Here is a 27408-nt window from a genome sequence, read left to right as displayed (position 1 = left end):
TTTCTATGTAGAAAGATGAGCCCATTTACCCTAACGTTCAATTATATATATATGATTAAAAAGAACATTTAAGCAATAGGAAAGTCCTCTCTGCTCATAATTCAGAAAAGACACAAAGAAGAGACATCAATTCAGGCTATTAGCCATTGAAAAATACAGGCTGGCTAATTGCTTCTCTTTACCCTGTAATTTGCCTTGCATTATACTTTACTCTTTATAGGTGAGTCACAGTTAAAATGGAAGGAAATACTGTATGTTGTGAGGATTCTGATTCCAAGTCTACAGATCACTCTACATGTATCTATGAATACTCTGCGCTCTACATGGCTTAACTTACAAAACTTTCCTCCATCTCATTTCTGTTGCTATATAGGATAACAAGGAGTAGAAGCAAGTAACTAAATCTAACCCTCTAAATGGTTCATTAAATGGGGAGAGAAAGTTGAACGCTGACTCTTTGAAACACAACTTTAATGAAAAAAGGTGCCCAATGCAGTCAAAATAAAAATGTTCCTGTGTTTTGTATCATATTGTATCATTATGGGGCGGCAGGTAGCCTAGTGGTTAGAGCGTTGGGCCAGTAACCGAAGGTTGCTAGATCAAATCCCCAGGCTGACAAGGTAAAAATCTGTCCTTCTGCCCCTGAACAAGGCAGTTAACCCACTGTTCCTAGGCTGTCATTGTAAATAAGAATTTGTTCTTAACTGACCTTAAATTAAGGTTTAAAATATATATATATATTGTACAACAGCTGATAAAACTAACACTGTGAAAAAATGTGATCAGTGTTATTTCCTGATAGTTGCTGGTTGAAAATAAAATGTACCCAGGACCTTCTAATCAGCAGGTTTTGCATGGGTTGTGTTTCGGCTTCCGTGGTAACATCACTAGATTGTAAATGAGGTAATAGACCAATGACAAAGAGAGTTCCCAAATAACAGCTCGTTTTCTGTTTCCCCTCCCCAGTCAGACCACTCAGACCACCACTCCCAAATATAGTTTTTGCAAAAAAGCTCATTTTGTATCTTTTTGACCATTTTAATGGAAAACAGTTACAGTAAGGTACTCCATTGTGACCCAGAAATTATTTGAGATTGATATAAAAATGGCTGCAGTTCAGTTTAAAGATCTTTTGTCAACTCTTTTGTCATTTTTATGAAAACAATGAATTAAGGCACAGCCACTTTTAGATCAGAGCCTTTTCTTCCTTGTGTTGCTGTCAGAGAGTAAGACGTGGTGACAAATGATTTTCAAACAAGGCCTCAGAGGGAGCACGCAGCTCCAAAGCCGAGTAAATTAACAGCATCTAGAGGTGGTAGGTAGCTGTGGCGTATGGTACTGCCCTGGGGGGACGCAACGTGAGCGTTCATCACGTCATCAATCACAAGACATGGAGTTATTTACTCAGTTTTCAAGAAAGCTGTCAAATGATAAATAGAATATAAAAACCCAGGAAACAAGTAGGGTGTAATGGGATACTGTATAATATGGGAGAATAGTTTACATTATTGCAGTAAAAATAGAGATGTGCACTAGGACAAAGAGAACTGTGGTAGTCTATTGCTGAGAAAGCAAGACTTAAAGGGATACTTCAGGATTTTGGCAATGAGGCCCTTTATCTACTTCCCCAGAGTCAGATGAACTGGTGGATAGCATTTTTTTTGTCTCTGTCCAGTATGAATGAAAGTTTGAGGTATGTTCACGAGCCAAGGCTCGATACCCATAGACTTACAGCCACAACTACCTCTAACTTCCTTCATAATGGACAGAAAGACATAAAAATGGTATCCACAAGTTCATCTGACTGATAAAGGGCCTCATTGCCAAAATGCTGAAGCATCCCTTTAATGAAACCTATTATCAAAATGATTTTCATTGTTTGTGGTATTACATGAGCAGTAATATGTTTTTGTTGTAGCCAGTCACTTGTCTTTGGCCTGTTGCTCAAAAGTGAAGCCGTTGTGGGCTATATCATTACTATTCTGAGTTCAGCTGAGAAACTATTTTAGTGCTTCACAGAGAAGAATCCAAATGTAAAAGCCAAATGTGGAAAATCTGCCCTTTTGTTAAGAATATTCAAGCTTCCAGTAACAAGCCATCCTCCAACTAATATAGAGCACCGTTTTTATTATCACCCATTCAAATATTCTGGATAAAATAGATTTGTACACCTACTCCATAATAATCCACCCTGTGTTTTCTCTTGTAAGGTTGGCTCCCAATGTACCATTGAATTTGGTACAGTGGCTCTAATGACGCTCCAATACTGGACAGAGTGGTTGTGACTGCAACTAACTGAATGATGATTTGTGACATCCAGTTAACATGGATCATCATCATCATCATCTCCGTTCAATATCAGCTGAAAGGGATGATGGCTCTTGCTACTCCTATTCAAATTGGACTCAGTAGCCTAACATACTGAGAATGATATGTTAAAATCAAAGTGAGTTCCTCAAAGTCTGCTAGTTGAGTTTTGGATGTGCTGACATGATTTTGAAATTGTGTTGTTTATGAATAATAAGATATGGATATTTCATTGATGAAATCAGGAGCATGCATATCTTTACTTTCCCCCCCAAAATATAAAGACTATCTATGTCAAATCATGCCCAGGTGATCGTGTAACGATTCATCTTAAAAAAAAAAAAAAAGTATCTTTAAACTGAAATTGACAAGAAAAATATAGAGACTAACTCAAAAGAACATGACAGGACAGGACATGTCATCACAGGACTAAAACATTTACACGATGACTGAGAGGGAGGACATTTCATTGGATTAATCAGTAAAATGTGAATACAGTGCAATTGGAAAGTATTCAGAACCCTTGCTTTTTTCCACATTTGTTACGTTACAGCATTGTTCTAAAATAGATTAAATAAAATATTGTCCTCATCAATCTACAATTTTTGCAAATACATTCAAAAAAATTAAAACAGAAGTACCTTATTTCCATAAGTATTCAGACCCTTTGCTATGACACTCGAAATTGAGCTCAGGTGCATCTTGTTTCCTTTGATATTTCCTTGAGATGTTTCTACAACTTGATTGGAGTTCACCTGTGGTAAAATCAATTGATTGGACATGATTTGGAAAGGCTCACACCTGTTTACAGTTGTCCACAGTTGACAGTGCATGTCAGAGCTAAAACCAAGCCGTGAGGTCAAAGGAATTGTAGAGCTCTGAGACAGGATTGTGGCAAGGCACAGATCTGGGGAAGGGTACCAAAAAACATCTTCAGCATTGAAGATCCCCAAGAACTCAGTGGCTTCCATCATTCTTAAATGGAAGAAGTTTGGAACCACCAAGATTCTTCATAGATCTGACCACCCGGCCGAACTGAGAAATCTGGGGAGAAGGGCCTTGTTCAGGGAGGTGACCAAGAACCCGATGGTTACTCTGACAGAGCTCCAGAGTTCCTCTGTGGAGATGGGAGAACGTTCCAGAAGTACAACCATCTCTGCAGCACTCCACCAATCAGACCTTTATGGTAGAGTGGCCAGACGGAAGCCACTCCTCAGTAAAAGGCACATGACAGCTCGCTTGGAGTTTGCCAAGAGGCTCCTAAAGGACTCAGACCATGAGAAACAAGATTCTCTGGTCTGATGAAACCAAGATTGAACTCTTTGGCCTGAATGCCAAGCGTCATGTCTGGTGGAAATCTGGCACCATCCCTACAGTGAAGCATGGTGGTGGCAGCATCATGCTGTAGGGATGTTTTTCAGCGGCAGGGACTGGGATACTAGTCAGGATCGAGGGAAAGATCAACGGAGCAAAGTACAGGGAGATCCTTGATGAAAACCTGCTCCAGATCGCTCAGGACCTCAGACTGGGGCGAGGATCACCTTCTAACAGTACAGCGACTCTAAGCACACAGCCAAGACAATGCAGGAGTGGCTTCGGGCCAAGTCTCTGAATGTCCTTGAGTGGCACCGTCAGAGCCCGGACTTGAACCCGATCTAACATCTCGGGAAATACCTGAAAAAAGCTGTGCAGCAACGCTCCTCATCCACCCTGACAGAGAGGACCTGCAGAGAACAATGGGAGAAACTCCCAAATACAGGTGTGCCAAGAAGACTACCCGAGAAGACTCGAGGCTGTAATCGCCGCCAAAGGTGCTTCAAGAAAGTACTGAGTAAAGGGTCTGAATACTTGTGATATTTCTGTTAATTTTTTATTTTTATAAAATTGCAAAAACTTCTAAAAACCTGTTTTTGATTTGTTATTATGGGGTATTGTGTATAGATTGATGAAGGACAAAAATAATTGAATTCCTTTTAGAATACAGCTGTAACGTGACAAAATGTGGAACAAGTAAAGAAGTCTGACTACTTTTTGAATGCACTGTATACACTGAGTGTACAAAACATTCGGAGCACCTTCCTAATATTGAGTTGTATCCCCCCCTTTAGGCCCTCAGAACATCCTCAATTTGTCAGGGCATGGACTCTACAAGGTGTCGAAAGAGTTCCACAGGGATGCTGGCCCATGTTGACTCCAATGCTTCCCACTGTTGTGTCAAGTTGGCTGGATGTCCTTTGGGTGGTGGAACATTCTTGATACACACGGGAAAGTGTTGAGTGTGAGAAACCCAAAATCGTTGCAGTTCTTGACACAAACCGGTGCACCTAGCACTTACTAACATACAGTAAGTACCCTGTTCAAAGGCACTTACATTTTTGTCTTGCCCATTCACCCTCTGAATGGCACACAAACAATCCATTTCTCAATTGTCTCAAGGCAAAAACATCCTTCTTTAACCCGTCTCCTCTCCTTCATTTACACTGACTGAAGTGGATTTAACAAGTGACATCAATAAGGGATCATAGCTTTCACCTGGATTCACTTGGTCAGTCTATGTCATAGAAAGAGCATTTATACTTCATGTTTTGTATACTCAGTGTAGTGTGCCATACCCAGTGCTTAAGTTGTATATCGGGAGGTACCGTAACAAAAAGTGAGTGCGAGAGGGGGTGACCAAGGGGGCTCTGAGGTACCGGAACGGATGGAAAATAATAATCACCTTTATAATAAAGCAGTGCATGCATATCATCGCATTTGCGTTGTGGCATAGAGCATTAGAGTAGGCCTGGAGTCGCTTATAGAACTTGCACATATGAAAGAAAACAATTGTACAAACTGAAAATCTGAAATCAATAAAAGAAACCTTGTCTTGAATCCATCAATAGCCTAGACCTACAGTAGGTGTGTATACACATATAGTACAATATGAGGGGGAAATTATAGAAATTATGCTTAGCTCACTCGCAGGTGAAGGCCGCTAGGCTTTTGGCCCGAGACTATCTCTCTTGTTTTACATTATAAAACAGTGTTTGCTCAATAGGTCTAATTGGAAGTTTATATTTTTGGTAGTCTACAGTCAGATTAGAGTCTTCTCTTTTAAACTGGAGCCATCTGCTTTCCAAACTGTGTATTCCCGCAATTTCATTTGATAGAAAGGCTTTTTCTGGCTGCATGCAGTTCACTGACAGATTTTCCGCGCGTTCCCGGGCTATATGCCTTGTGACTGGGCTACATAAACACAATCCACCGCTAGGTAATTTTTTAAGATGCTATTGGTCCTCTGTGGCTAAATTATAGGCCTACTCCTGGTGTAGTATTCTGAATTATTTAATTTATTTCAGAACAGACAGCAGTAATTGTATAACTTTGGCAAATATATTTAAATGAATCAGGGCTGCTGCAGCTCCTTCAGCACCCTTCCCGCAGCGACCTTATTATTCTATAAGGAAATAAAAGTGCAACACTGGAGAGATGAGAGTTGCAGGCTCATGTCTAGCAGAGAGAGTGAGAGATATCATAGGAAATACATCTCATTCTAGTTCTGAGAGAGATCCAGGCGCATTTCTCTCTCTTACCACAGCAATAGCCATGCATTGGTCTCAAACATAGGCTATGTTGAGCAAACCATAAGCCTGGGCCGGCCCCACCCAACACGAATTAATTCTTCAAATATCAGGTGCAGGCTGAAAATCTACATTTTCACATTATATTTTTTAGGGGGTAAGATAATTAATGAGGAGGCAAATCGAATGAACTCTGATCACTTTTATTAAAATGTTTACATTGCAGTGTTTTTTTATGTAGAGGTACCGGATCTGGCAAAAATTAAGCACGGGCCATTCCTGTGCCTGACAAAAAAGCTAAAAACGATAGAACCAAACATCATTACGCAGCTGCATAATCTCATTGTTGTAGCCTACCTAATGTACTGTATATCTGCTGGTGTTAGTCTCTGTTACAAGAACATGTGACATTTAAAAACAATGTTTAGCGAGATCAACCAAGGCATGTCAAGGCATAGCTGCGGGAAGTAGGGGTGCTGAGGGTGCTGCAGCACCCCCTGAAAAATCTGAATACAAAAAAAAGTTTGATTTAAAAATCACAAAAGTAGTGCACTGTGCCTTTACTAGTCCTGTATTAGCAGACCGATATAGCCGTCTGTAGCGCTGGCAAAAAAATACATTTCAGCATTGCAGCCGCCACCTACAAACTCCTTCCTGCGGCTATGGGCCAAGGACTCAGTTAGGAGGAATAGTGGTGTGAAAGTTTAAATGAAATTGCTATCCTTAACGCTAAGAAAAATCACTAACAAAAAAAAATGTTTTTTTGGGGGGGGTTTCCCAAACAAAATTAAAATCACAGTGCAGTCTGCCTGCTCTATCTGATGTGAGTGTGTGTACAGTCTTCAGTCTGTTGCGTGTAGAATATCCTATCCTATTCATTGATGATAGGCCCTGCTGTACTGAAGTTGCGAGACATTGCAAGCCAAAAAATTGCGAAATACAGCATTCCATTGCAAGATACAGCTTTGATTGCAGATAGATGGGCTTAGAGCACGGTTCTGACTCCGTCTGCCTGGTAGCCGACCTGCCTACAGTATACTGTGCCCCTCCCCTCTCTCTACACAAGTCTTTGCGTTCTCGGAGGTACAGCAACTAATCAGTCTCCTCAGTTCCAAAAATACTGAGATTTAGGATGTCATTCCTAGAGGAAGATGTATTTTCTTTCTACTAAATGTCTTGTTAAGTCATGTATTTAACAAACTGTAAAGCCCTTTTAAGGAGAGAGTGGTCTGTGCTTAGGCAGCAGGCATTTGATTGACAATTCAAATGCATTTCACAATGTTTCTACTTCATATTCATCATCTCCAGCACCATCAACATCAACTTATGTGAAAATTGTGGTTTTGTAGCACAGAGGCTGCTGAGGGAAGGACGGCTCATAATAATGGAAACCATGTGTTTGATGTGTTGAATACCATTCCATATATTCCGTTCCAGCCATTACTACGAGTCTGTCCTCCACAAATAAGGTGTCACCAGCCGCCTGTGCTTTGAAGTAAAAAAGATAGAGTAAGATAAGCTTTTCCAATGACATCATCAACCAATTAATAGCCAATTATTAGGCAATGCCTACTCAAAATTGGTTAAAATTATATATTTTTTTATTACAAAACATAGAAAAGCAATTTTCACATATGTTGATGTTGGGGTGGTGCTGGAGATGATGAATATAAGCTTGACCATTTTTTTAATCTCCCTTTAAGGCTAAGTTGATCGTTAGAACATTTGTAGGAGCATGAGAAAAACTTCAGAACAAAGTTGCCTACAAATGCAAAGTTGCCAATGTCTTTGGAATTGATACAAACAAGCAATGCATAACAAAATGCTTCAAATTAAAACTGATAATGGTATTCAAGCTTCCAGTAAAAAGCCATCCTCCAACTAATATAGAGCCCGGTTTTCATGATCACTCCTTCAAATATTCAGGATAAAATAGATTTCTACACCTACTCCTTAATAATCCACCTCGTGTTTTCTCTCTTGTAAGGTTGGCTCCCAATTTACCATTGAATTTGGTACAGTGCCTCTAATGACGCTCCAATGCTGGACAGAGTGGTTGTGACTGCAATGAACTGAATGACGATTTGTGACATCCAGTTAACATGGATCATCATCATCATCCCCGTTCAATATCAGCTGAAAGTGATGATCTTGCTACTATTGTTCAACTTGGACTCAGTAAACTAACATCATGGTACTAAGAATGATACACTACCGCTCAAAAGTTTGGGGTTACTTAGAAATGTCCTTGTTTTGAAAGAAAAGCACATTTGTTGTCCATTAAAGTAACATCAAATTGATCAGAAATGCAGCGTAGACATTAATGTTGTAAATGACTAATGTAGCTGGAAACGGCAGATTTTTTATGGAACATCTACATAGGTGAACAGAGGCCCATTATCAGCAACCATCACTCCTGTGTTCCAATGGCACGTTGTGTTAGCTAATCCAAGTTTATAATTTTAAAAGGCTAATTGATCATTAGAAAACCCTTTTGCAATTATGTTAGCATAGCTGAAAACTGTTGTTCTGATTAAAGAAGCAATAAAACTGGCCATCTTTAGACTAGTTGAGTATCTGGAGCATCAGCATTTGTGGGTTCGATTACAGGCTCAAAATGGCCAGAAACAACACAAACTTTCTTCAGTCTATTCTTGTTCTGAGAAATGAAGGCTAATCCATAGGTGATAATATCTTTCTAGAAGCTGATCCGCCCTCAGAATTGTGGAATAATTATAATGTTAAGGTAAGAATTTAATGGAGAATGCTGACCCGAGAGCAGAGTTGCCTTTCTTTCAATTCTATCAGTATCTACACATGCCTCAACGACGAACTAGGCGACCATTCCCTCTGCATGGTGTTTTGGGAAACACATGTTACATCTTCGGCCGTTGTAGAAAAGATGCATCGTTATAACACTAGTAAGCCTAAGTTCAATCGCAATCAGGAAACCCAGCCCTGGTCTACTCCTGATGGACCTTAGTACCGCTTTAGAAGTGGCATTCCTTTAAAGACAAGTAAAATGCCCGTTCAGTGGTGCTTCGAAACTGTCTCCAGAGAAGGTTTCGTGTCGGCATTTATAAATCCGTAGTGCACCCTTACAGACAAACAGGCAATTTCAAGGGTATATGACTGTGGCAACTTCATTGCCAAGCCCTAGCGGTCATACATAATAGGACTATTATCTTATTTTTTTATTGTTTTAACAAATGGCCATTTAAATGTTGAGCAAAATGTTATATTTCTCACATCCCTAGTTAGGACCATCAACTGGAAGGATTTAAAAGCTTTGATACAAAGGATAACTTTGAATTCAGCAAATGGTGGATGTGTGAAGACTGCAGTCAGTTTGAGCAACCAGGTGAAACTGCAATAAAAATGCCTTGCATACTCAGTGACTATAATTTGTGTTTCTCTAAATGTCATAGTTATAATGAAACTACCCGCACGCAACGAATGCAATCAGGGATATGGCTAAATAGATGTAGCTTCAAAGTTGCATTTGTTGAAGTGTGTATAATATAAGTTGACATTTTTCCGCACTTCAAAAAAGATCTATGTGCAAGCAGTACATTTCCTTTTGAGAGGTTATGAACCATTTAACAATTCAATTCAACTACACTTTTACGGTATTACATTGCCAAATGAGTTTTGTTTTTGCTGCTCTTTTATTGATTTTTTGCTCAACTTTAGTGTTTCTTTACTCTTTGAATCATGATCAATGAAACACTTGCAATGTCTGACATCAACCCTATAACGAGTGTAAAATGTTCCAGAACAATGTATAGGGAATACAAAATGCTTTGATATGGAGGATATTCAACGGTGATTATGATGGAATGAATATACTGTTGGCCTATGTAGCCTCAAGATAATACTTTGTTTATAGCTAATATCACTCCTTGTAAACGTACCTCATGAAACATTTGGAAAAGTTGAATCTCTTACCTCACATCCACAGCATCCTCCATGACAGTCATATCAGTCTTGCACTTGGCTGAAGGGTTGATTGCCAGCTCAGCAGGTGGAATGACAAAGCTTTTACTTAATGGTAACCACATCCCTTCCCCCAATGTGTATGTGAACCTGAGGAGGAAAAATACACAGATTTTGACACATTGTGGTACTAATGGAACAACATCATTGGAAACAAAGTAGAAAGAACATTGCCTACTTTGTCCACTTAATTTAGTATTTCAAAAAAAGCTGGGTTTACTACCACTTTGCTAATGCTTGTTTGTCTGAAATAAGCTGAATTCCAGGTCTTCTGGTGCCTTGTTGAGTGGTAACTCAGAAGATCAGTGTGGAGAACATCAGTGGTTGTTTTAATTTCCTACAGAGAAATACAATAAAACCCATGGCCTGTTGCCCATATAGCCTTGGAGACTTTGGTGCCTTTGACGATTTGTTTGTCTGTCTTTCTCTGGATAATCACAAGCATATCCTCAGTTGTCTTCAAAGGCCTTTTACACTCACTTAAACTAAAGGCTGATTGGACTCAGGAGTAGCACATTATGTTTTTTTCTCACAGTTCAATAGTTTTAGAAATCTATCTCTGGCAATGGTTCATAGCATTCAACCAATAGTTCTCAAACTACCCTGAACAAAAATATGAACGCAACATGTAAAGTGTTGGTCCCATGTTTCATGAGCTGAAATAAAAGATCCCAGAAATTATCCATACACCCAAAAATATTATTTCTCTCAGATTTTGCAGATAGCCCGGTTAGCCAATGTGCGGGGGCACTGGTTGGTCGGGCCAATTGAGGTAGTATGTACATGAATGTATTGTTAAAGTGACTATGCACATACGATAAACAGAGAGTAGCAGCAGCGGAAAAGAGGGGTTGGGGGCGGCACACAATGCAAATAGTTCGGGTAGCCATTTGATTACCTGTTCGGGAGTCTTATGGCTTGGGGGTAAAAGCTGTTGAGAACCCCTTTTGTCCTAGATTTGGCACTCCGGTACCGTTTGCCATGCGGTAGTAGAGAGAACAGTCTATGGCTGGGTCTTTGACAATTTTTAGGGCCTTCCTCTGACACCGCCTGGTATTGTCACGTTCCTGACCTTATTTCCTTTGTTTTGTCTTTGTTTAGTTGGTCAGAACGTGAGCTGGGTGTGCATTCTATGTTATGTGTTTCTATGTTGGGTTCATGTTCAATTAGCCTGATATGGTTCTCAATCAGGGGCAGGTGTTTTACGTTTCCTCTGATTGAGAACCATATTAAGATAGGCTGTTCACACTGTTTGTGGGTGATTGTTCCTGTGTCAGTGTTTGTACCACACGGGACTGTTTCGTTTCGTTCGTTCGTGTGTTCCGTCCTGTTCGTGCGTTCATGTGTTTTGTTCTCAAGTTCAGGTCTGTTCACGTCGTTTGTTATTTTGTAGTTGTTCAAGTGTTCTTCGTCTTCGTTTAAATAAACGAGATTATGTCTTCTCAATATGCTGCATTTTGGTCCGATCCCTGCTCCTCCTCAGACGAGGAGGAGGACGAGCGTTACAGAATCACCCACCTCCCAAGGACCAAGCAGCGGGGTAACAGGCAGCGGCAGCAGGAGCAGAGACTGGATTACTCTACGTGGCAGGAGATCGACAGGTGGGCGATCAACCCAAGGAGAATGCCAGGGCCCGCCTGGGATTCTCTGGAGCAGAGAAAGGAGGAATGGACATGGGAAGATGTTTTGGACGGCAAGGGTTGCTACACATGGGAGGAGATCCTGGCTGGAAAGGATCGCCTCCCATGGGAACAGCTGGAGGCAGCTAGGAGAGCAGAGGCAACAGGAGAGAGGAACCGGCGTTATGAAGGTACGCGGCTAGCACGGAAGCCTGAGAGTCAAGCCCAAAAATGTCTTGGGGGGGGGGGGGGACTACAAGGGTGTGTGGCGAAGTCAGGTAGGAGACCTGCGCCAACTCCCCGAGCTTACCGTGGAGAGCGAATGTACGGGCAGACACCGTGTTATGCAGTAAAGCTCACGGTTTCTCCTGTACGTGTGCTTAGCCCGGTGCGGGTTATTCCACCTCCCCGCACTGGCCGGGCTAGATTGAGCATTGAGCCAGGTGCCATGAAGCCGGCTCAACGCGTCTGGTCTCCAGTGCGTCTCCTCGGGCCGGCATACATGGCACCAGCCTTACGCATGGTGTCCCCGGTTCACCAACACAGCCCAGTGCGGGTTATTCCACCTCCCCGCACTGGTCGGGCTACGGGGAGCATTCAACCAGGTAAGGTTGGGCAGGCTCGGTGCTCAAGGGAGCCAGTACGCCTGCACGGTCCGGTATATCCGGCGCCACCTCCCCGCCCCAGCCCAGTACCACCAGTGCCTACACCACGCACCAGGCTTCCAGTGCGTCTCCAGAGCCCTGTTCCTCCTCTACGCACTCGCCCTGTGGTGCGTGTCTCCAGCCCGGTACCACCAGTTCCGGCACCACGCACCAAGCCTCCTGTGCATCTCCAGAGCCCTGTGCGCCCTGTTGCTGCTCCCCGCACTAGCCTTAAGGTGCGTGTCCTTAGCCCGGTACCACCAGTTCCGGCACCACGCACCAGGCCTACTGTGCGCCTCAGCCGGCCAGAGTCTGCCGTCTGCCCAGAGCCGCCTGCACTGCTCGTCTGCCCAGTGCCGTCTGCGCTATCCGTCTGCCCAGCGCCGTCTGAACTGCCCGTCAGTCCTAGGCCTTCAAAGCCGCCCGTCTGTCCTGAGCCTTCAAAGCCGCCCGTCTGTCCTGAGCCTTCAAAGCCTCCCGTCTGTCCTGAGCCTTCAGAGCCGTCCGTCAGTCAGGAGCCGCTAGAGCCGTCCGCCAGATAGGAGCCGCTAGAGCCGCCCGCCAGACAGGAGCCGATAGAGCCGCCCGCCAGACAGGAGCAGCCAGAGCCGCCCGCCAGACAGGAGCAGCCAGAGCCGCCCGCCATACAGGAGCAGCCAGAGCCGCCCGCCAGACAGGAGCAGCCAGAGCCGCCCGCCAGACAGGAGCAGCCAGAGCCGCCCGCCAGCCATGACCTGCCAGTGCCGTCAGCCAGCCATGACCTGCCAGTGCCGTCAGCCAGCCATGACCTGCCAGTGCCGTCAGCCAGCCATGACCTGCCAGAGCCGTCAGCCAGCCATGACCTGCCAGAGCCGTCAGCCAGCCATGACCTGCCAGAGCCGTCAGCCAGCCATGACCTGCCAGAGCCGTCACTCAGTCCGGAGCTGCCCCTCAGTCCGGAGCTGCCACTCAGTCCGGAGCTGCCCCTCAGTCCGGAGCTGCCCCTCAGTCCGGTGCTGCCCCTCAGTCCGGTGCTGCCCCTCAGTCCGGTGTTGCCCCTTAGTCCGGTGCTGCCCCTTAATCCAGTGGGGTTAATATGGTGGGTAGCCATTAGGAGGAGGCCACGGAAGCGGGGATTAACTATGGTGGGGTGGTGACCACGTCCAGAGCCAGAGCCGCCACCGTGGACAGATGCCCACCCAAACCCTCCCCTATAGGTTAAGGTCCGCACCTTGGGGGGGGGGGAGCGGGGTACTGTCACGTTCCTGACCTTATTTCCTTTGTTTTGTCTTTGTTTAGTTGGTCAGGACGTGAGCTGGTTGGGCATTCTATGTTATGTGTTTCTATGTTGGGTTCATGTTCAATTAGCCTGATATGGTTCTCAATCAGGGGCAGGTGTTTTACGTTTCCTCTGATTGAGAACCATATTAAGATAGGCTGTTCACACTGTTTGTGGGTGATTGTTCCTGTGTCAGTGTTTGTACCACATGGGACTGTTTCGTTTCATTCGTTCGTGTGTTCCGTCCTGTTCGTGCGTTCATGTGTTTTGTTCTCAAGTTCAGGTCTGTTCACGTCGTTTGTTATTTTGTAGTTGTTCAAGTGTTCTTCGTCTTCGTTTAAATAAACGAGATTATGTCTTCTCAATACGCTGCATTTTGGTCCGATCCTTGCTCCTCCTCAGACGAGGAGGAGGACGAGCGTTACAGGTATAGAGGTCCTGGATGGCAGGCAACTTTGCCCCAGTGATGTACTGGGCCGTACCCACTACCCTCTGTAGTGCCTTGCGGTCGGAGGCCGAGCAATTGCCGTACCAGGCAGTGATGCAACCAGTCAGGATGCTCTCAATGGTGCAGCTGTAGAACATTTTGAGGATCTGAGGACACATGCCAAATCTTTTTAGTTTCCTGAGGGGGAATAGGCTTTGTCGTGCCCTCTTCACGACTGTCTTGGTGTGTTTGGACCATTCTAGTTTGTTGGTGATGTGGACACCAAGGAACTTGAAGCTCTCAACCTGCTCCACTACAGCCCCATCGATGAGAATGGGGGCGTGCTCTGTCCTCCTTTTCCTGTAGTCCACAATCATCTCCTTAGTCTTTGTTACGTTGAGGGAGAGGTTGTTATTCTGGCAACACCCGGCCAGGTCTCTGACCTCCTCCTTATAGGCTGTCTCGTCATTGTCGGTGATCAGTCCTACCACTCTTGTGTTGTCTGCAAACGTAATGATGGTGTTGGAGTCGTGCCTGGCCATGCAGTCGTGGGTGAACAGGGAATACAGGAGGGGCCAGAGCACGCACCCCTGATGAGCTCCAGTGTTGAGGATCAGCGTGGCAGATTTGTTGCTACCTACCCTCACCACCTGGGGACGGCCCGCCAGAAAGTCCAGGATCCAGTTACAGAGGGAGGTGTTTAGTCCCAGGATCCTTAGCTTAGTGATGAGCTTTGAGGGTACTATGGTATTGAACGTTGAGCTGTAGTCAATGAATAGCATTCTCACGTAGGTGTTCCTTTTGTCCAAGTGAGAAAGGGCAGTGTGGAGCGCAATAGAGATTGCATCATCTGTGGATCTGTTTGGGCGGTATGCAAATTGGAGTGGATCTAGGGTTTCTGGGATAATGGTGTTGATGTGAGCCATTACCAACCTTTCAAATCACTTCATGGCTATGTACGTGAGTGCTACTGGTCTGTAGTCATTTAGGCAGGTTGCCTTTGTGTTCTTGGTCACATGGACTATGGTGGTCTACTTGAAACATGTTGGTATTACAGACTCAATCAGGGACATGTTGAAAATGTCAGTGAAGACACCTGCCAGTTGGTCAGCACATGCCCGGAGCACACGTCCTGGTAATCCATCTGGCCCCACAGACTTGTGAATGTTGACCTGTTTAAAGGTCTTTCTCGCGTTGGCTATGAAGAGCGTGATCACACAGTCGTCCGGAACAGCTGCTCTCATGCATGCCTCAGTGTTGCTTGCCTCGAAGCGAGCATAGAAGTGAATTAGCTCGTCTGGTAGGCTTGTGTCACTGGGCAGCTCGCGACTGTGCTTCCCTTTGTAGTCTGTAATAGTTTGCAAGCCCTGCCACATAAGATGAGCGTCGGAGCCGGTGTAGTACGATTCAATCTTAGCCCTGTATTGACACTTTGCCTGTTTGATGGTTCGTCGGAGGGCATAGCAGGATTTCTTATAAGCTTCCGGGTTAGAGTCCCGCTCCTTGAAAGTGGCAGCTCTACCCTTTATCTCAGTGCGAATGTTGCCTGTAATCCATGGCTTCTGATGGGGTATGTACGTACAGTCACTGTGGGGACGACGTCCTCGATGCACTCATTGATAAAGCCAGTGACTAATGTGGTGTACTCCTCAATGCCATCAGAAGAATCCCGGAACATGTTCCAGTCTGTTATAGCAAAACAGTCCTGTAGTTTAGCATCTTCTTCATCTGACCACTTTTTTTATAGACCGAGTCAATGGTGCTTCCTGCTTTCATTTTTGCTTGTATGCAGGAATCAGGAGGATAGAATTGTGGTTGGATTTACCAAATGGAGGGTGAGGGAGAGCTTTGTATACGTCTCTGTGTGTGGAGAACAGGTGATATAGAATTTTTTTCCCTCTGGTTGCACATTAAACATGTTGATAGAAATTAGGTAGAACTAATTTAAGTTTCCCTGCATTAAAGTCTCCGGCCACTAGGAGCGCCGCCTGTGGGTGGACGGTTTCCTGTTTGCTTATTTCCTTATACAGCTGACTGAGTGTGGTCTTAGTGCCAGCATCCGTCTGTGGTGGTAAATAAACAGCCACGAAAAGTATAGCTGAAAACTCTCTAGGCAAATAGTGTGGTCTGCATTTTATCACAAGATACTCTACTTCAGGCCAGCAAAATCTAGAGACTTACTTAGATTTCGTGCACCAGCTATTGTTTACAAATATGCACAGACCCCCCCCCCCCCCCCCCCCCCTCGTCTTACGGGAATGTGCTGTTCTATCTTGCCGGTGCAGCGTATATCCCGCTAGCTGAATATCCATGTCATCATTCTGCCACGATTCCGTGAAACATAAGATATTACAGTTTTGATGTCCCATTGGTAGGATATTCGTGATTGTACCTCGTCTAATTTATTGTCCAATGATTGCACGTTGGCGAGTAATATTGACGGTAACGGCAGCTTTCCCACTCGCCTTCTGCGGATAATTACGAGACACTCGCTCTGTGTCCTCTATACCCGCGTCTCTTCCTCTTGCAAATAACGGGGATGTCGGCCCTGTCGGGTGTTTGGAGAATGTCCTGTGCGTCCTGCTTGTTGAAGAAGAAATCTTTCTCTAATCCGAGGTGAGTGATCGCTGTCCTGATATCCAAAAGCTCTTTCCTGCCGTAAGATACGGTTGCAGAAACATTATGTACAAAATAAGTTACAAATAACGCAAAAAAACCCACATAATAGCACAATTGGTTGGGCACCCGTAAAACTGCTGCCATTTCTTCTGGCGCCATTTGGATTTACCCTTACCTCTGCTTGCTGTGTTTCTCTGTGCCTGGGTTCGAGTTCGTACGAGCATTATTGTAACAAATTCCTTATATGAACTGTAACTCAGTAAAATAGTTGAAATTGCTGCATGTTGCCTTTATATTTTTATTCAGTATATTATCATTATGTCTGTTGGTGAACATAGATACAAGACATACAAACCTACAACTCACTTTAATTAGAAATGATTAACTTACAGAACATTGCACAGCAACACGTACAACAACATTCAAGCCAAGTGACTTACTTTTTGTGTGTATGTACTGTGTAATTGATAGATGCACACACACCCACATTACATGTCCATGTTTTTAAATGTATGTAAATTGTCAAGTACTTTGTCTGTAATGTCTTTTTTGTTATGTGTCTGACCCCAGCAGGACAAGCTATCTCCATTGGTGTCTGATAATGGGGATCCTAATAAAAATCTAAATCAAGCCTAAAAAGAGCTAGGCATTAGTCAATTAAAAGTCTCACAACACAGAAGACCAGACCAGATACAATAAAACAATTAAATTCTGGAGAGCAATTGAAGTCTGAAGTCCAAGCATTCCAGAAGGATTATTGATAAACCCTTGAACTTACTTTAGAAAGGCTTCAAAATGAATCTCAAAGTGAAACTGTTCATGAGTCGATAGACACCAGCAAATTCAGCAAAAAAGTATTTCTCAAACAGGGCGTTCTTCTATTTGACACCAAATGTAGTTGTATAATTTCTTATATATTATGCATCATTCTAGCACAAAAAAAAGGACTTGTTGATTAAAATGGTTAACGACCATTTTTGCAGACTTAACGTTTTTTGCATCTCACATTGTTCAATTTGCATCTAATAAAATGCTAACTTAGCATAAGAAAAGGGCACCCGATCACAAGCACTGCATAGACTACTAGTCACTTTAGGAAGGGAATGATTAAAGTGCTGTAAAAGAGAGCATTAATTATCTCACTCCAATTACCTCCCCTTTTTCCAACTGGAGTGTTATATGAATCAAACTCCCTCAGTCCTACCATTTAATATCATGCACTGGATTCTTCCAAGTGATAATGGGCAGCTAGGCAAGTCTACTAAAACAGTATTTTTCTTCCCTGGAAGTCATTGCTACCAGCCCCATAAGTCTCTCTCCTTATCCAGAGGTGGGTTGTATGGTTTTCCAGGAGATATGTATATACATTGTGGTATAGGATGATGCCAATCTGAAACTGAAGGCTATCAACAAGAAATCCCTTCAGCAACAGAAGCTTATGGAACAGTAGCAATGGAACACTCGTCACTGGAGTTGGTGTGCACAGGAAGGAATAACAAGAGAAAGCAGCCTTTGAGGGTGAACCCCCTCCACCCATTCAGGGCAGGTGTTCTAATTGATAGCAAGACTTATTTTCTTCCGGTAATTAATCTGGTTTCTGTCCAAGCCATGCCCTAGCACTGTGACAGCTTGCAAATGGCTTCAACTAATTGAACTCTAACAAGTTTGTTATCTAGATGCTAGACTCTTCTTTGTCTAAGGGACACACGATTACGGATCACCATGTTATCAGATATTGTTGACTAACTAATACGTACGGGGTCTGATTTTTTATTAACATGCTGGTCCTGATTCATGTTATCCTCAAGCTCAGCAAACAACAAAACATTGTCATTTTGTATTCTACTTATGAGTGCAATACTGTTTTGTTGAATTGTAATACACGGATGGGTGACTTGGCAAATGGGCAGCCACAAAAAGACGTCCATTACGTGTGCACGATTTGAATATAACTGTCTGAGAGGGGTTCAAAGAGGAGTCTGAGACATTTTAATTTTGATGGATGTTGGTGTGAAATGCTTGAGCACAAAGTTACTTTAAACCTGACGCTGGACAGAATTTTGCACATTCCAAAGAGGAAACAAATGTATCAAAGAGCCTCATAGAGATGTTTGTATGATGACTGCTCTCAATGACTAACAAAGACAGTGCTTAAAAACATGAGTGACTAAATCATCCATGTGAAAATATAATCTCTGTCTCAAATGGCACCCTATTCCCTATGGACCCTGGTCACAAGCAGTGTCCTATAGTGAATATGTTGTCATTTGGGACTCACTCTATGTTCTTTGTTGAGAGCAGTGGTAAGCAGCATAATCAGTATTGTTGTTGTTTCATTGGCTTTTGAAGAAACATGTCTAATACAAAACAGGAGGCATATACTGTATGCCTCCATATACCTCCCCAGTCTTTCTCAGTATCCATTTGAAAACAACTGTGATGGTGAATATCATAGAACGCAAATGCTCACTTTCTGTTGACCAAGAACATTGTGTGATACAACTTTATTCTGTGGTAACGTGAGGTTGCATGTTTTCTACAAAAAGCACGTTCTCAATCATTTCACTGGTCATCCAACATCAGTACAAGAACAGAAAGATTTTATTTCAACTTGATTACACATTTTTAATGCAAGGCGCAAATGTATGTACACCAAAGCAATGTCAGTCAAATTAGAACTAGAGAACTAAACTGAAACTCATATTTTAGAGCTGTGTGTGCATGTAGCTAAACTCTTCAAATCTATTTTATGCCTTACACATAAAACAGAATTAATTGTATTACAGTTCAGGGAATGTTTGGAAATAAATTAAATCCCTCGATGAAAGATGATTCTCTTGGTAAACATACCCCCAGTAGATCTCAAATGGTAAAAAGTGAAATGCTGATTTGTTGTGATTTTCATGCTGTAAAGAGTGATACAATTCAATGATGCTAGCTTTCCTTCATTCCATTAAAACAGCTCAACAACATGACTCAGCTTCAAGATTGGAGCTTTTTAGTGTTTAGTAGATTTCAAAACATTGAAAGTATGTCCTGAAAAGTTGTTTGGAGAGAATAGGAACACAGTATTTTCTTACTAGTTTAAAATCTACAGCTCTCACTCCTTTCTATGCCATCTTTAAATGTGACAATCTGTCACACTATTATGATAAAAAGTTTGCCTATTGTTAAGAAAACATTCCAATGGGTCAATATCCTATAACATCTCAGAAGAACAACAACATTTGAAACAGAATTTCATGCTGTTTCAAAAAGTGTTGCCCATAGAAATGTGTTCAGGTTAATAGGTGTGTATGTTCAGGTTAATAGGTGTGTATGTTCAGGTTAATAGGTGTGTATGTTCAGGTTAATAGGTGTGTATGTTCAGGTTAATAGGTGTGTATGTTCAGGTTAATAGGTGTGTATGTTCAGGTTAATAGGTGTGTATGTTCAGGTTAATAGGTGTGTATGTTCAGGTTAATAGGTGTGTATGTTCAGGTTAATAGGTGTGTACAGTGAGTTCTTACCTGAAAATGCGATCAGATGGTTGTTCTCCCATCACCAGATCAAAACCACGCTGGAAAATATTGTAAGGCCAGGGTCTGGTGACAAATTAGAGAGGAGAGAGTTAGACTTATATTCAGTCAAAACCAGTAACCTGCTTTCCGAGACAAGAATGAAATGACTGATTGAAGAAAGAAACATGTTTTACTACTTTAAGTACAGCGTAACAATGAGTAATCACAACACGTTACACTGAAATACACAAAACACAACCCAAGCCACTGCCTGTTCACCCCGCTACCATCCAGAAGGCGAGATCAGTACAGGTGCATCAAAGCTGGGACCGAGAGACTTAAAAACAGCTTCTATCTCAAGGCTATCAGACTGTTAAATAGCCATCACTAACACAGTGAGGCTGCTGCCTACATTGGCCACTTTAATAAATGGATCACTAGTCACTTTAATAATGCCACTTTAATAATGTTTATATATCTTGCATTACTCCTCTCATATGTATATACTGTATTTTATACCATCTATTGCATCTTGCCTATGCCGCTCGGTCATTGCTCATCCATATATTTATATGTATATATTCTTATTCCATTCCTTGACTTTGATTTGTGTGTATACGGTAGTTGTTGTGGAATTGTTCGATGACTTGTTAGATATTGCTGCACTGTCGGAACTAGAAGCACAAGCATTTCGCTACACTCACAATAACCATGTGTATGTGACCAATAAAAATTGATTTGATTTAATTTGTTTGTCTTCAGTTTTCCCCAAAATATTTATTTATCTATCCTGCTCAAATAGTAAACAAGTTTGGAATCTTTTCAGCACTGCATCTCCTGACAACATTTCAACCAATCCCCCAAAAATTGGTAGATCAAAAGTAGCACTATGACAGTGCGGGTAAACACACTGATAGAAAAATGTGTTCCTCAGTCGCCTGAGATGGAATGTGACTTAGGCTCTTGTCTATTTACCCAAGCTGGGAGAGGAGAGGGGAAGAATGATGGAGATTAATAGACACAGGCAGCTTGGGGACTTGAATCTGCTACAGTGTGAGAAAAAATGTGACAAGGAGATGCTGCCTCTGAGTAAGCTGTTACAATAGGCAAAGGGGCAGCTAAAACCTGATAACGGCCTCACACGAGGGAGGCCAATCATTAAACATTTAAGTTGAGCCTGTAGGTTTTCCCTGTCAAAGTGACTGCACGTGAGAGAGAAATCACTTGGGGAGGGAGGGAGATAGGGAGGAAGAGAAATGTGTGACAAAATTCAGATGTATAGCGAAAAAAAACATTAACATATCAGAACTGCGATGGCCCTGTAGCAGCAGGCAGATTATTTTCAAGTGCTGTGTATGGGTAATAAAAGTGGGTAGCATTCTGGAATTCTGGGAAGGATTTAAAATTTCCATCTTCTAGTACTCCACATCTCATGTTAGGCCCAGCTATAGTTTTCACAGTTCTGCTGTTTAACACAAATATTTTTAACTAGGAATCGCCATGTTAATATATTATATAGCATGCAGGACCATTAGAGGCCATATTGTCACTTACCCTTGATTTGGACCCCACTCGTTACGAATACAGAGATGCTTGTGGACAGGGTCCTTCATGTAGCCATCTAAGCAGAGACAGTCACCTGCAATGGGAGTATAATAAAACAATGGTATTGTTAAAAAAACAAGTGATGTAATGACACACTGAGCTCCTCCTGGCATGAGGCGAGTATTGTGTTTCCACTATCCCATAAACCCTGTAAGCATATTGCCACAGAGCTGCAGGATCTGACAGTCTGTTGCAGAGATATCCATTTACCTGTCTCCCTAATAGGCCTGTGATTACTTTCTACTTACCAGCAGAATGAACCGACCAAGGCTGTGTTGCAAAATGGCAACCTTTATAGTGCACTACTTTTCTTGCACAATAAAAGAAAATAGGGTGACATTGCGGACACAGTCCAAGAACTGTGCAGCATGGCCAGCCAGGCTAGTTCCTCTCCAGCAGCCTTGTGATCAGTGCTGCTTATTACAGCCATCAGAAACAGGGGAGCGCTATTTTCTACTGATGCCTTCTGTCAGCACACAGGAGGAGGGATGTCGCCCTAACCTGATTCAGCCAGATTGATGGGGATGCATCTTGAGAGCAGGGACTAGCTATTCTACTGATGACAGACATGCCCCGAGTGTGTTGTACAGGGTTGCCAGACTGAGGGTAATCATATCTAACGTAGCTGAGCATTTAATGTACACAACTTGATGAATAACGTATATATTTAATAACTTATGATATATTGAATAACTCATGGTAAGCCTAGCATGTAAACCAGCAGTTATTTTACGGGTTTAAACAAGTCTACGCATCAAGTATTCAGAGTATGAATTCCAAATGGGATTCTTTTTTTGAGCACTTCCGTCAGATTGAATGGTAATTTACTCCCTTGACAGCTGGTGCGTGTATACAAATATGGATTAAGTGAAAGGATGAGTCATACCATTTCGAACTTTCACCAGAGTTAGCTTGAAAATTCAACCAAATACACTCTTAGAATTAGAGATAACTCGAGGAGCCCTGCAGATCCTCAAGGAACCCTTGAGTTCTTCAAGGAACCATTGCAGTCAATGGGTTTATATTTGCACATTTGATTAGCTGAGTGGTTCTATGAGGTACCTTTAATGTTCCAATGTAACAAATAGTTCCTGGAGGAACCTTTTTGCTGGTGCGTGCGGAGCAATATTCATTTATTTCGCTGCTGGATTTGTTGCGCTACCAGACTCAAAACAAGATGAAAATATGTGGTTTGCTGCAATGGCTTTATGGGATAGCTAGCAACTTGTAAACAATTACCCATTCATATATGAGTACTATTTCAATAGTAATGTTGAATAATACAACATTGGCTGCTGTCAAGCCAATTATATTATATGACTGTAGCCTCCGTTTTGATTCTGAAAAGTTTATTGTGATGATAATGATTGTAATATTATGATGATGATTATTAGGTGTTGGCTTAGGTCGCTCGCTAGCTACATAATCCTCAAACTAGCCTAGCTTATAGCTAGCTTGCTGCTCTGATAAGAGTAACATTTATAATATTGTAGCGGCGGCAGCCTATCAGAAGATTGGAGGCGTAGCTTTCAGATAGTTGTTTTTGGCCACCTGTGAGAATAAATATCATGCCTGTTCATCTGTTCTGTTGTTCTGTTGCATTGACATTAAAGATTAAGCTGGTTTTGAGGCCTTGATAAAGGATTACATAAGTGCATGTGATTCTAAAGAGACAAATAGCATTTCATTGTTCAGATCGTCACCATTCCATTAAACTGGTGTCAGAAGTGGCATAGCAATGCAGCCAAGCATTGGTGACGAAATGGTGACTATCTGGACAATAGAATGTGACTTAGCGCTTTAGTATCACATGCACATACACTGACTGTACAAAACAGTAAGAAAACCTTCCATAACATTGAATTGCAAACCCCCTTTTGCCCTCAAAACAGCCTCATTTCATCGGGTCACGGACATGGTGTCTAAAGCGTTCCACAGGGATGCTGGCCCATGTTGACTCCAATGCTTCCCACTGTTGTGTCAAGTTGGCTGGATGGCCCTCGGGTGGTGGACCATTCTTGTTACACACAGGAAACTGTTGAGCGTGAAAATCCCAGCAGCATTGCAGTTCTTGACACAAACCGGAGCACCTGGCACCTATTACCATATCCCGTTCAAAGGCACTTAAATCTTTTGTCTTGCCCATTCACTCTCTGAATGGCACACATACACAATCCATGTATCAATTGTCTCAAGGCTTAAAAATCCTTCTTTAACATGTCTCCTCCCCTTCATCTACACTGATTGAAGTGAATTTAACAAGTGCCATCAATAAGGGATCATAGCTTTCACCTGGATTCACCAGGTCAGCCTATGTCATGGAAAGAGCAGGTGTCCTTAATGTTTTGTACACTCAGTGTATGTAAAAGGTTATTTTATTTGGTTATTCTTAAGTCGTTACAGGTTCAATGTTCATTCAGGTAAAACAAAAAGCTAAAAAAAGATAATCAATCAATTCAATAAATCATGTGCAAGCTTAACCTTAACCTGGCAATACAACAGAACACATGAACAGGCATGACATTTACTCTCACGGGTGTACAAAAATAAGCATCTGAAAGCCACGCTTCTAATCTTCTGATAGGCTGCCAGGTTAGAGAGGTTCAATTTTGTAAATTGTCTCAATACATTAATATTTAAAATGCTCCTGTTATTTTTCAGTGCCACCTTGCACGAGTAAAGAACATTACGCTACATGTACTGAATAACTTACACTATATATACAAAAGTATCTGGACAGCCCTTCAAATTAGTGGATTCGGCTATTTCAGCCACACCGGTTGCTGACAGGTGTATAAAATCAAGCACAGAGCCATGCAATCGCCATAGACAAACATTTGCAGTAGAAAGGCCTTACTGAAGAGTTCAGTAAATTCCTGCCCTGTTGGAGCTGCCCCGGTCAACTGCAAGTGCTGTTATTATGAAGTGGAAATGTCTAGGAGCAACAACGGCTCAGCCGCGAAGTGGTAGGCCTCGGTTGCAACACTCACATACTTTTGGTCATGTGGTGTATCTATGACGTTTATCCATTATCCCGTCAAATTTTATCAAATTAAATTGTTCAGGTCTGGGGAACATATGTAAACCAGATATAACACAAGTCTTGTTTATATGTAATAAATGTCCCATATCTTTCAAGGGGAAGCAGAATTTGGCAGTAGACAAGCCATAAACAACAGCCTACAGCACCCTCAGCACTCCCCTCACACAGAGGTATATTTAAAATTCACAAACTTTTTACATGTTTTTAGAACCACAGTTATTGTCATAACCAATCCCTGTTTTCATCAGTATCTTCTCCCTGAGAAGGATTGGATGGAGCCCGTCTTGTAGCTAGCTAGTATCTAGAACCCTGCAAGAGGGGGATGCAATATTGGGGGTTACATTAAGAATGCATCATATGAAAAATACAATGCAATTATTGAGGCATTGCATCAGGCCACTTATTCAACATGTAATTTTAATGAGAGGGGCTGAAATTACATATTCAATTTCAAGGAATCCAGGCAGTGTGTGTCCCAGTGGTCCACCGTTTGATTCATTTAGGTCTGGCAATTCACACAGTACACCAGAGACACCAGTCCGTCTTGAATTACGGATGCAAACATGGAGAGAACTCCTTTTCCCAAAACTCATTAACATGGGATATGCATTCAATACTGATCAGTAGCATGGTACACACTTTCTATACTATACTGATCATTTTAGGGATTCAATGACATTCTGCCAGTATTCTGTGTATTGATACACAGAATGCCAAAACAAAGACCATTTTTTTATGTATACAACAAAGGTAAATAACAAAACATTTAAAGAAAAATGTAAATTACAACTTTATTTTGTTTGTACATATGAGAGGCTGTACTTCATGTTGATATCAGTTTCCCCTCATTCCCCTCAGTCTGTTTTAATGTAAAAATATATATAAATAAATGTATATACTCTTTTATTTAACCTTTATATAACTAGGCAAGTCAGTTAAGAAAAGAATTGTATTTACAATGACGGCCTTTATAGCATTACTATATAGCAGGTTTCATTGGTGAAAACCAACCCAGTATAATGAAATATCTAGCAGAAAAACATCAACAACACCTGGAAGTATTAATTAATAAATATAAATTAAAGAATATACAGTTGAAGTCGGAAGTTTACATACACCTTAGCCAATTACATTTCAACTCAGTTTTTCACAATTCCTGACATTTAATCCTAGTAAAAAATCCCTGTCTTAGGTCAGTTAGGATCACCACTTTATTTTAAGAATGTAAAATGTCAGAATAATAGTAGAGAATTATTTATTTCAGCTTTTATTTCTTTCATCACATTCCCAGTGGGTCAGAAGTTCACATACACTCAATAATTACTTGGTAGCATTGCCTTTAAATTGTATAACTTGGTTCAAACGTTTTGGATAGCCTTCCACAAGCTTCCGACAATAGGTTGGGTGAATTTTGGCCCATTCCTCCTGACAGAGCTGGTGTAACTGAGTCAGGTTTGTAGGCTTCCTTTCTCGCACACGCTTTTTGAGTTCTGCCCACACATTTTCTATAGGGTTGAGGTTAGGGCTTTGTGATGACTTTGTTGTCCTTAAGCCATTTTGCCACAACTTTGGAAGTATGCTTGGGGTCATTGTCCATTTGGAAGACCCATTTGCGACCAAGCTTTAACTTCCTGACTGATGTCTTGAGATGTTGCTTCAATATATCCACATTATTTTCCATCCTCATGATGCCATCTATTTTGTGAAGTGCACCACACCCTCCTGCAGCAAAGCAGCCACACAACATGATGCTGCCACCCCCGCGCTTCATTGTTGGGATGGTGTTCTTCGGCTTGCAAGCCTCCCCTTTTTATTCCAAACATAACGATGCTCATTATGGCCAACTAGTTATATTTTTCTTTCATCAGACCAGAGAACATTTCTCCAAAAAGTATGATCTTAGTCCCCATGTGCAGCTGCAAACCGTAGTCTGGCTTTTTTATGACGGTTTTGGAGCAGTAGCTTCTTCCTTACTGAGCGGCCTTTCAGGTTAGGTCGATATAGGACTCATTTTACTGTGGATATAGATACTTTTGTACCTGTTTCCTCCAGCATCTTCACAAGTTCCTTTGCTGTTGTTCTGGGATTGATTTGCACTTTTTGCACCAAAGTACGTTCATCTCTAGGAGACAGAACGCGTCTCCTTCCAAAGCGGTATGACGGCTGCGTGGTCCCATGGTGTTTATACTTGCGTACTATTGTTTGTTGTTTGTACAGATGAACGTGGTACCTTCAGGCATTTGGAAATTGCTCCCAAGGATGAACCAGACTTGTGGAGGTCTTGGCTGATTTCTTTTGATTTTCCCATGATGTCAAGCAGAGGCACTGAGTTTGAAGTTAGGCCTTGAAATACATCCACAGGTACACCTCCAATTGACTCAAATGATGTCAATTAGCCAATCAGAAGCTTCTAAAGCCATGACATAATTTTCTGGAATTTTCCAAGCTGTTTAAAGGCACAGTCAACTTAGTGTATGTAAACTTCTGACCCACTGGAATTGTGATACAGTGAATTGGAAGTGAAATAATCTGTCTGTAAATAATTGTTGGAAAAATGACTTGTGTCATGCACAAAGTAGATGTCCTAACCGACTTGACAAAACTATAGTTTGTTAGCAAGAAATGTGTGGAGTGGTTGAAAAACAAGTTTTAATGACTCCAACCTAAGTCTATGTAAACTTCCGACTTCAACTGTATATATATACAGTGCCTTCGGAAAGTATTCAGACCCCTTGACTTTTCCACATTTTGTTAGGTTACAGTCATATTCTAAAATTTATTAATTGTTTTTTCCCTCATCAATCTACACACAATACCCCATAATGAC

General features: G+C 42.1%; 1 protein-coding gene across 11 annotated transcripts in view; it reads right to left on the bottom strand.

Annotated features, from left to right (window-relative positions):
- Nucleotides 1-27408, bottom strand: part of LOC129824015 (astrotactin-1-like) — a 268685-nt gene that overhangs the window by 168287 nt on the left and 72990 nt on the right. For all 11 annotated transcript variants that reach the window (XM_055883272.1, XM_055883276.1, XM_055883273.1 and 8 more), the window contains 3 exons: nucleotides 21488-21572; nucleotides 19943-20017; nucleotides 9819-9956 (listed from right to left, as the gene is read on the bottom strand). In XM_055883272.1, coding sequence (XP_055739247.1) covers nucleotides 9819-9956; nucleotides 19943-20017; nucleotides 21488-21572 — 298 coding nt within the window. The remainder of the gene's footprint in view (nucleotides 1-9818; nucleotides 9957-19942; nucleotides 20018-21487; nucleotides 21573-27408) is intronic.

Source organism: Salvelinus fontinalis, chromosome 26 (assembly GCF_029448725.1).
Source record: "Salvelinus fontinalis isolate EN_2023a chromosome 26, ASM2944872v1, whole genome shotgun sequence".
NCBI classification, from domain to species: Eukaryota; Metazoa; Chordata; class Actinopteri; order Salmoniformes; family Salmonidae; genus Salvelinus; species Salvelinus fontinalis.
The sequence above is the reverse complement of the archived record's forward strand: the minus strand, read 5'-3'. Positions and strand labels throughout refer to the sequence as shown.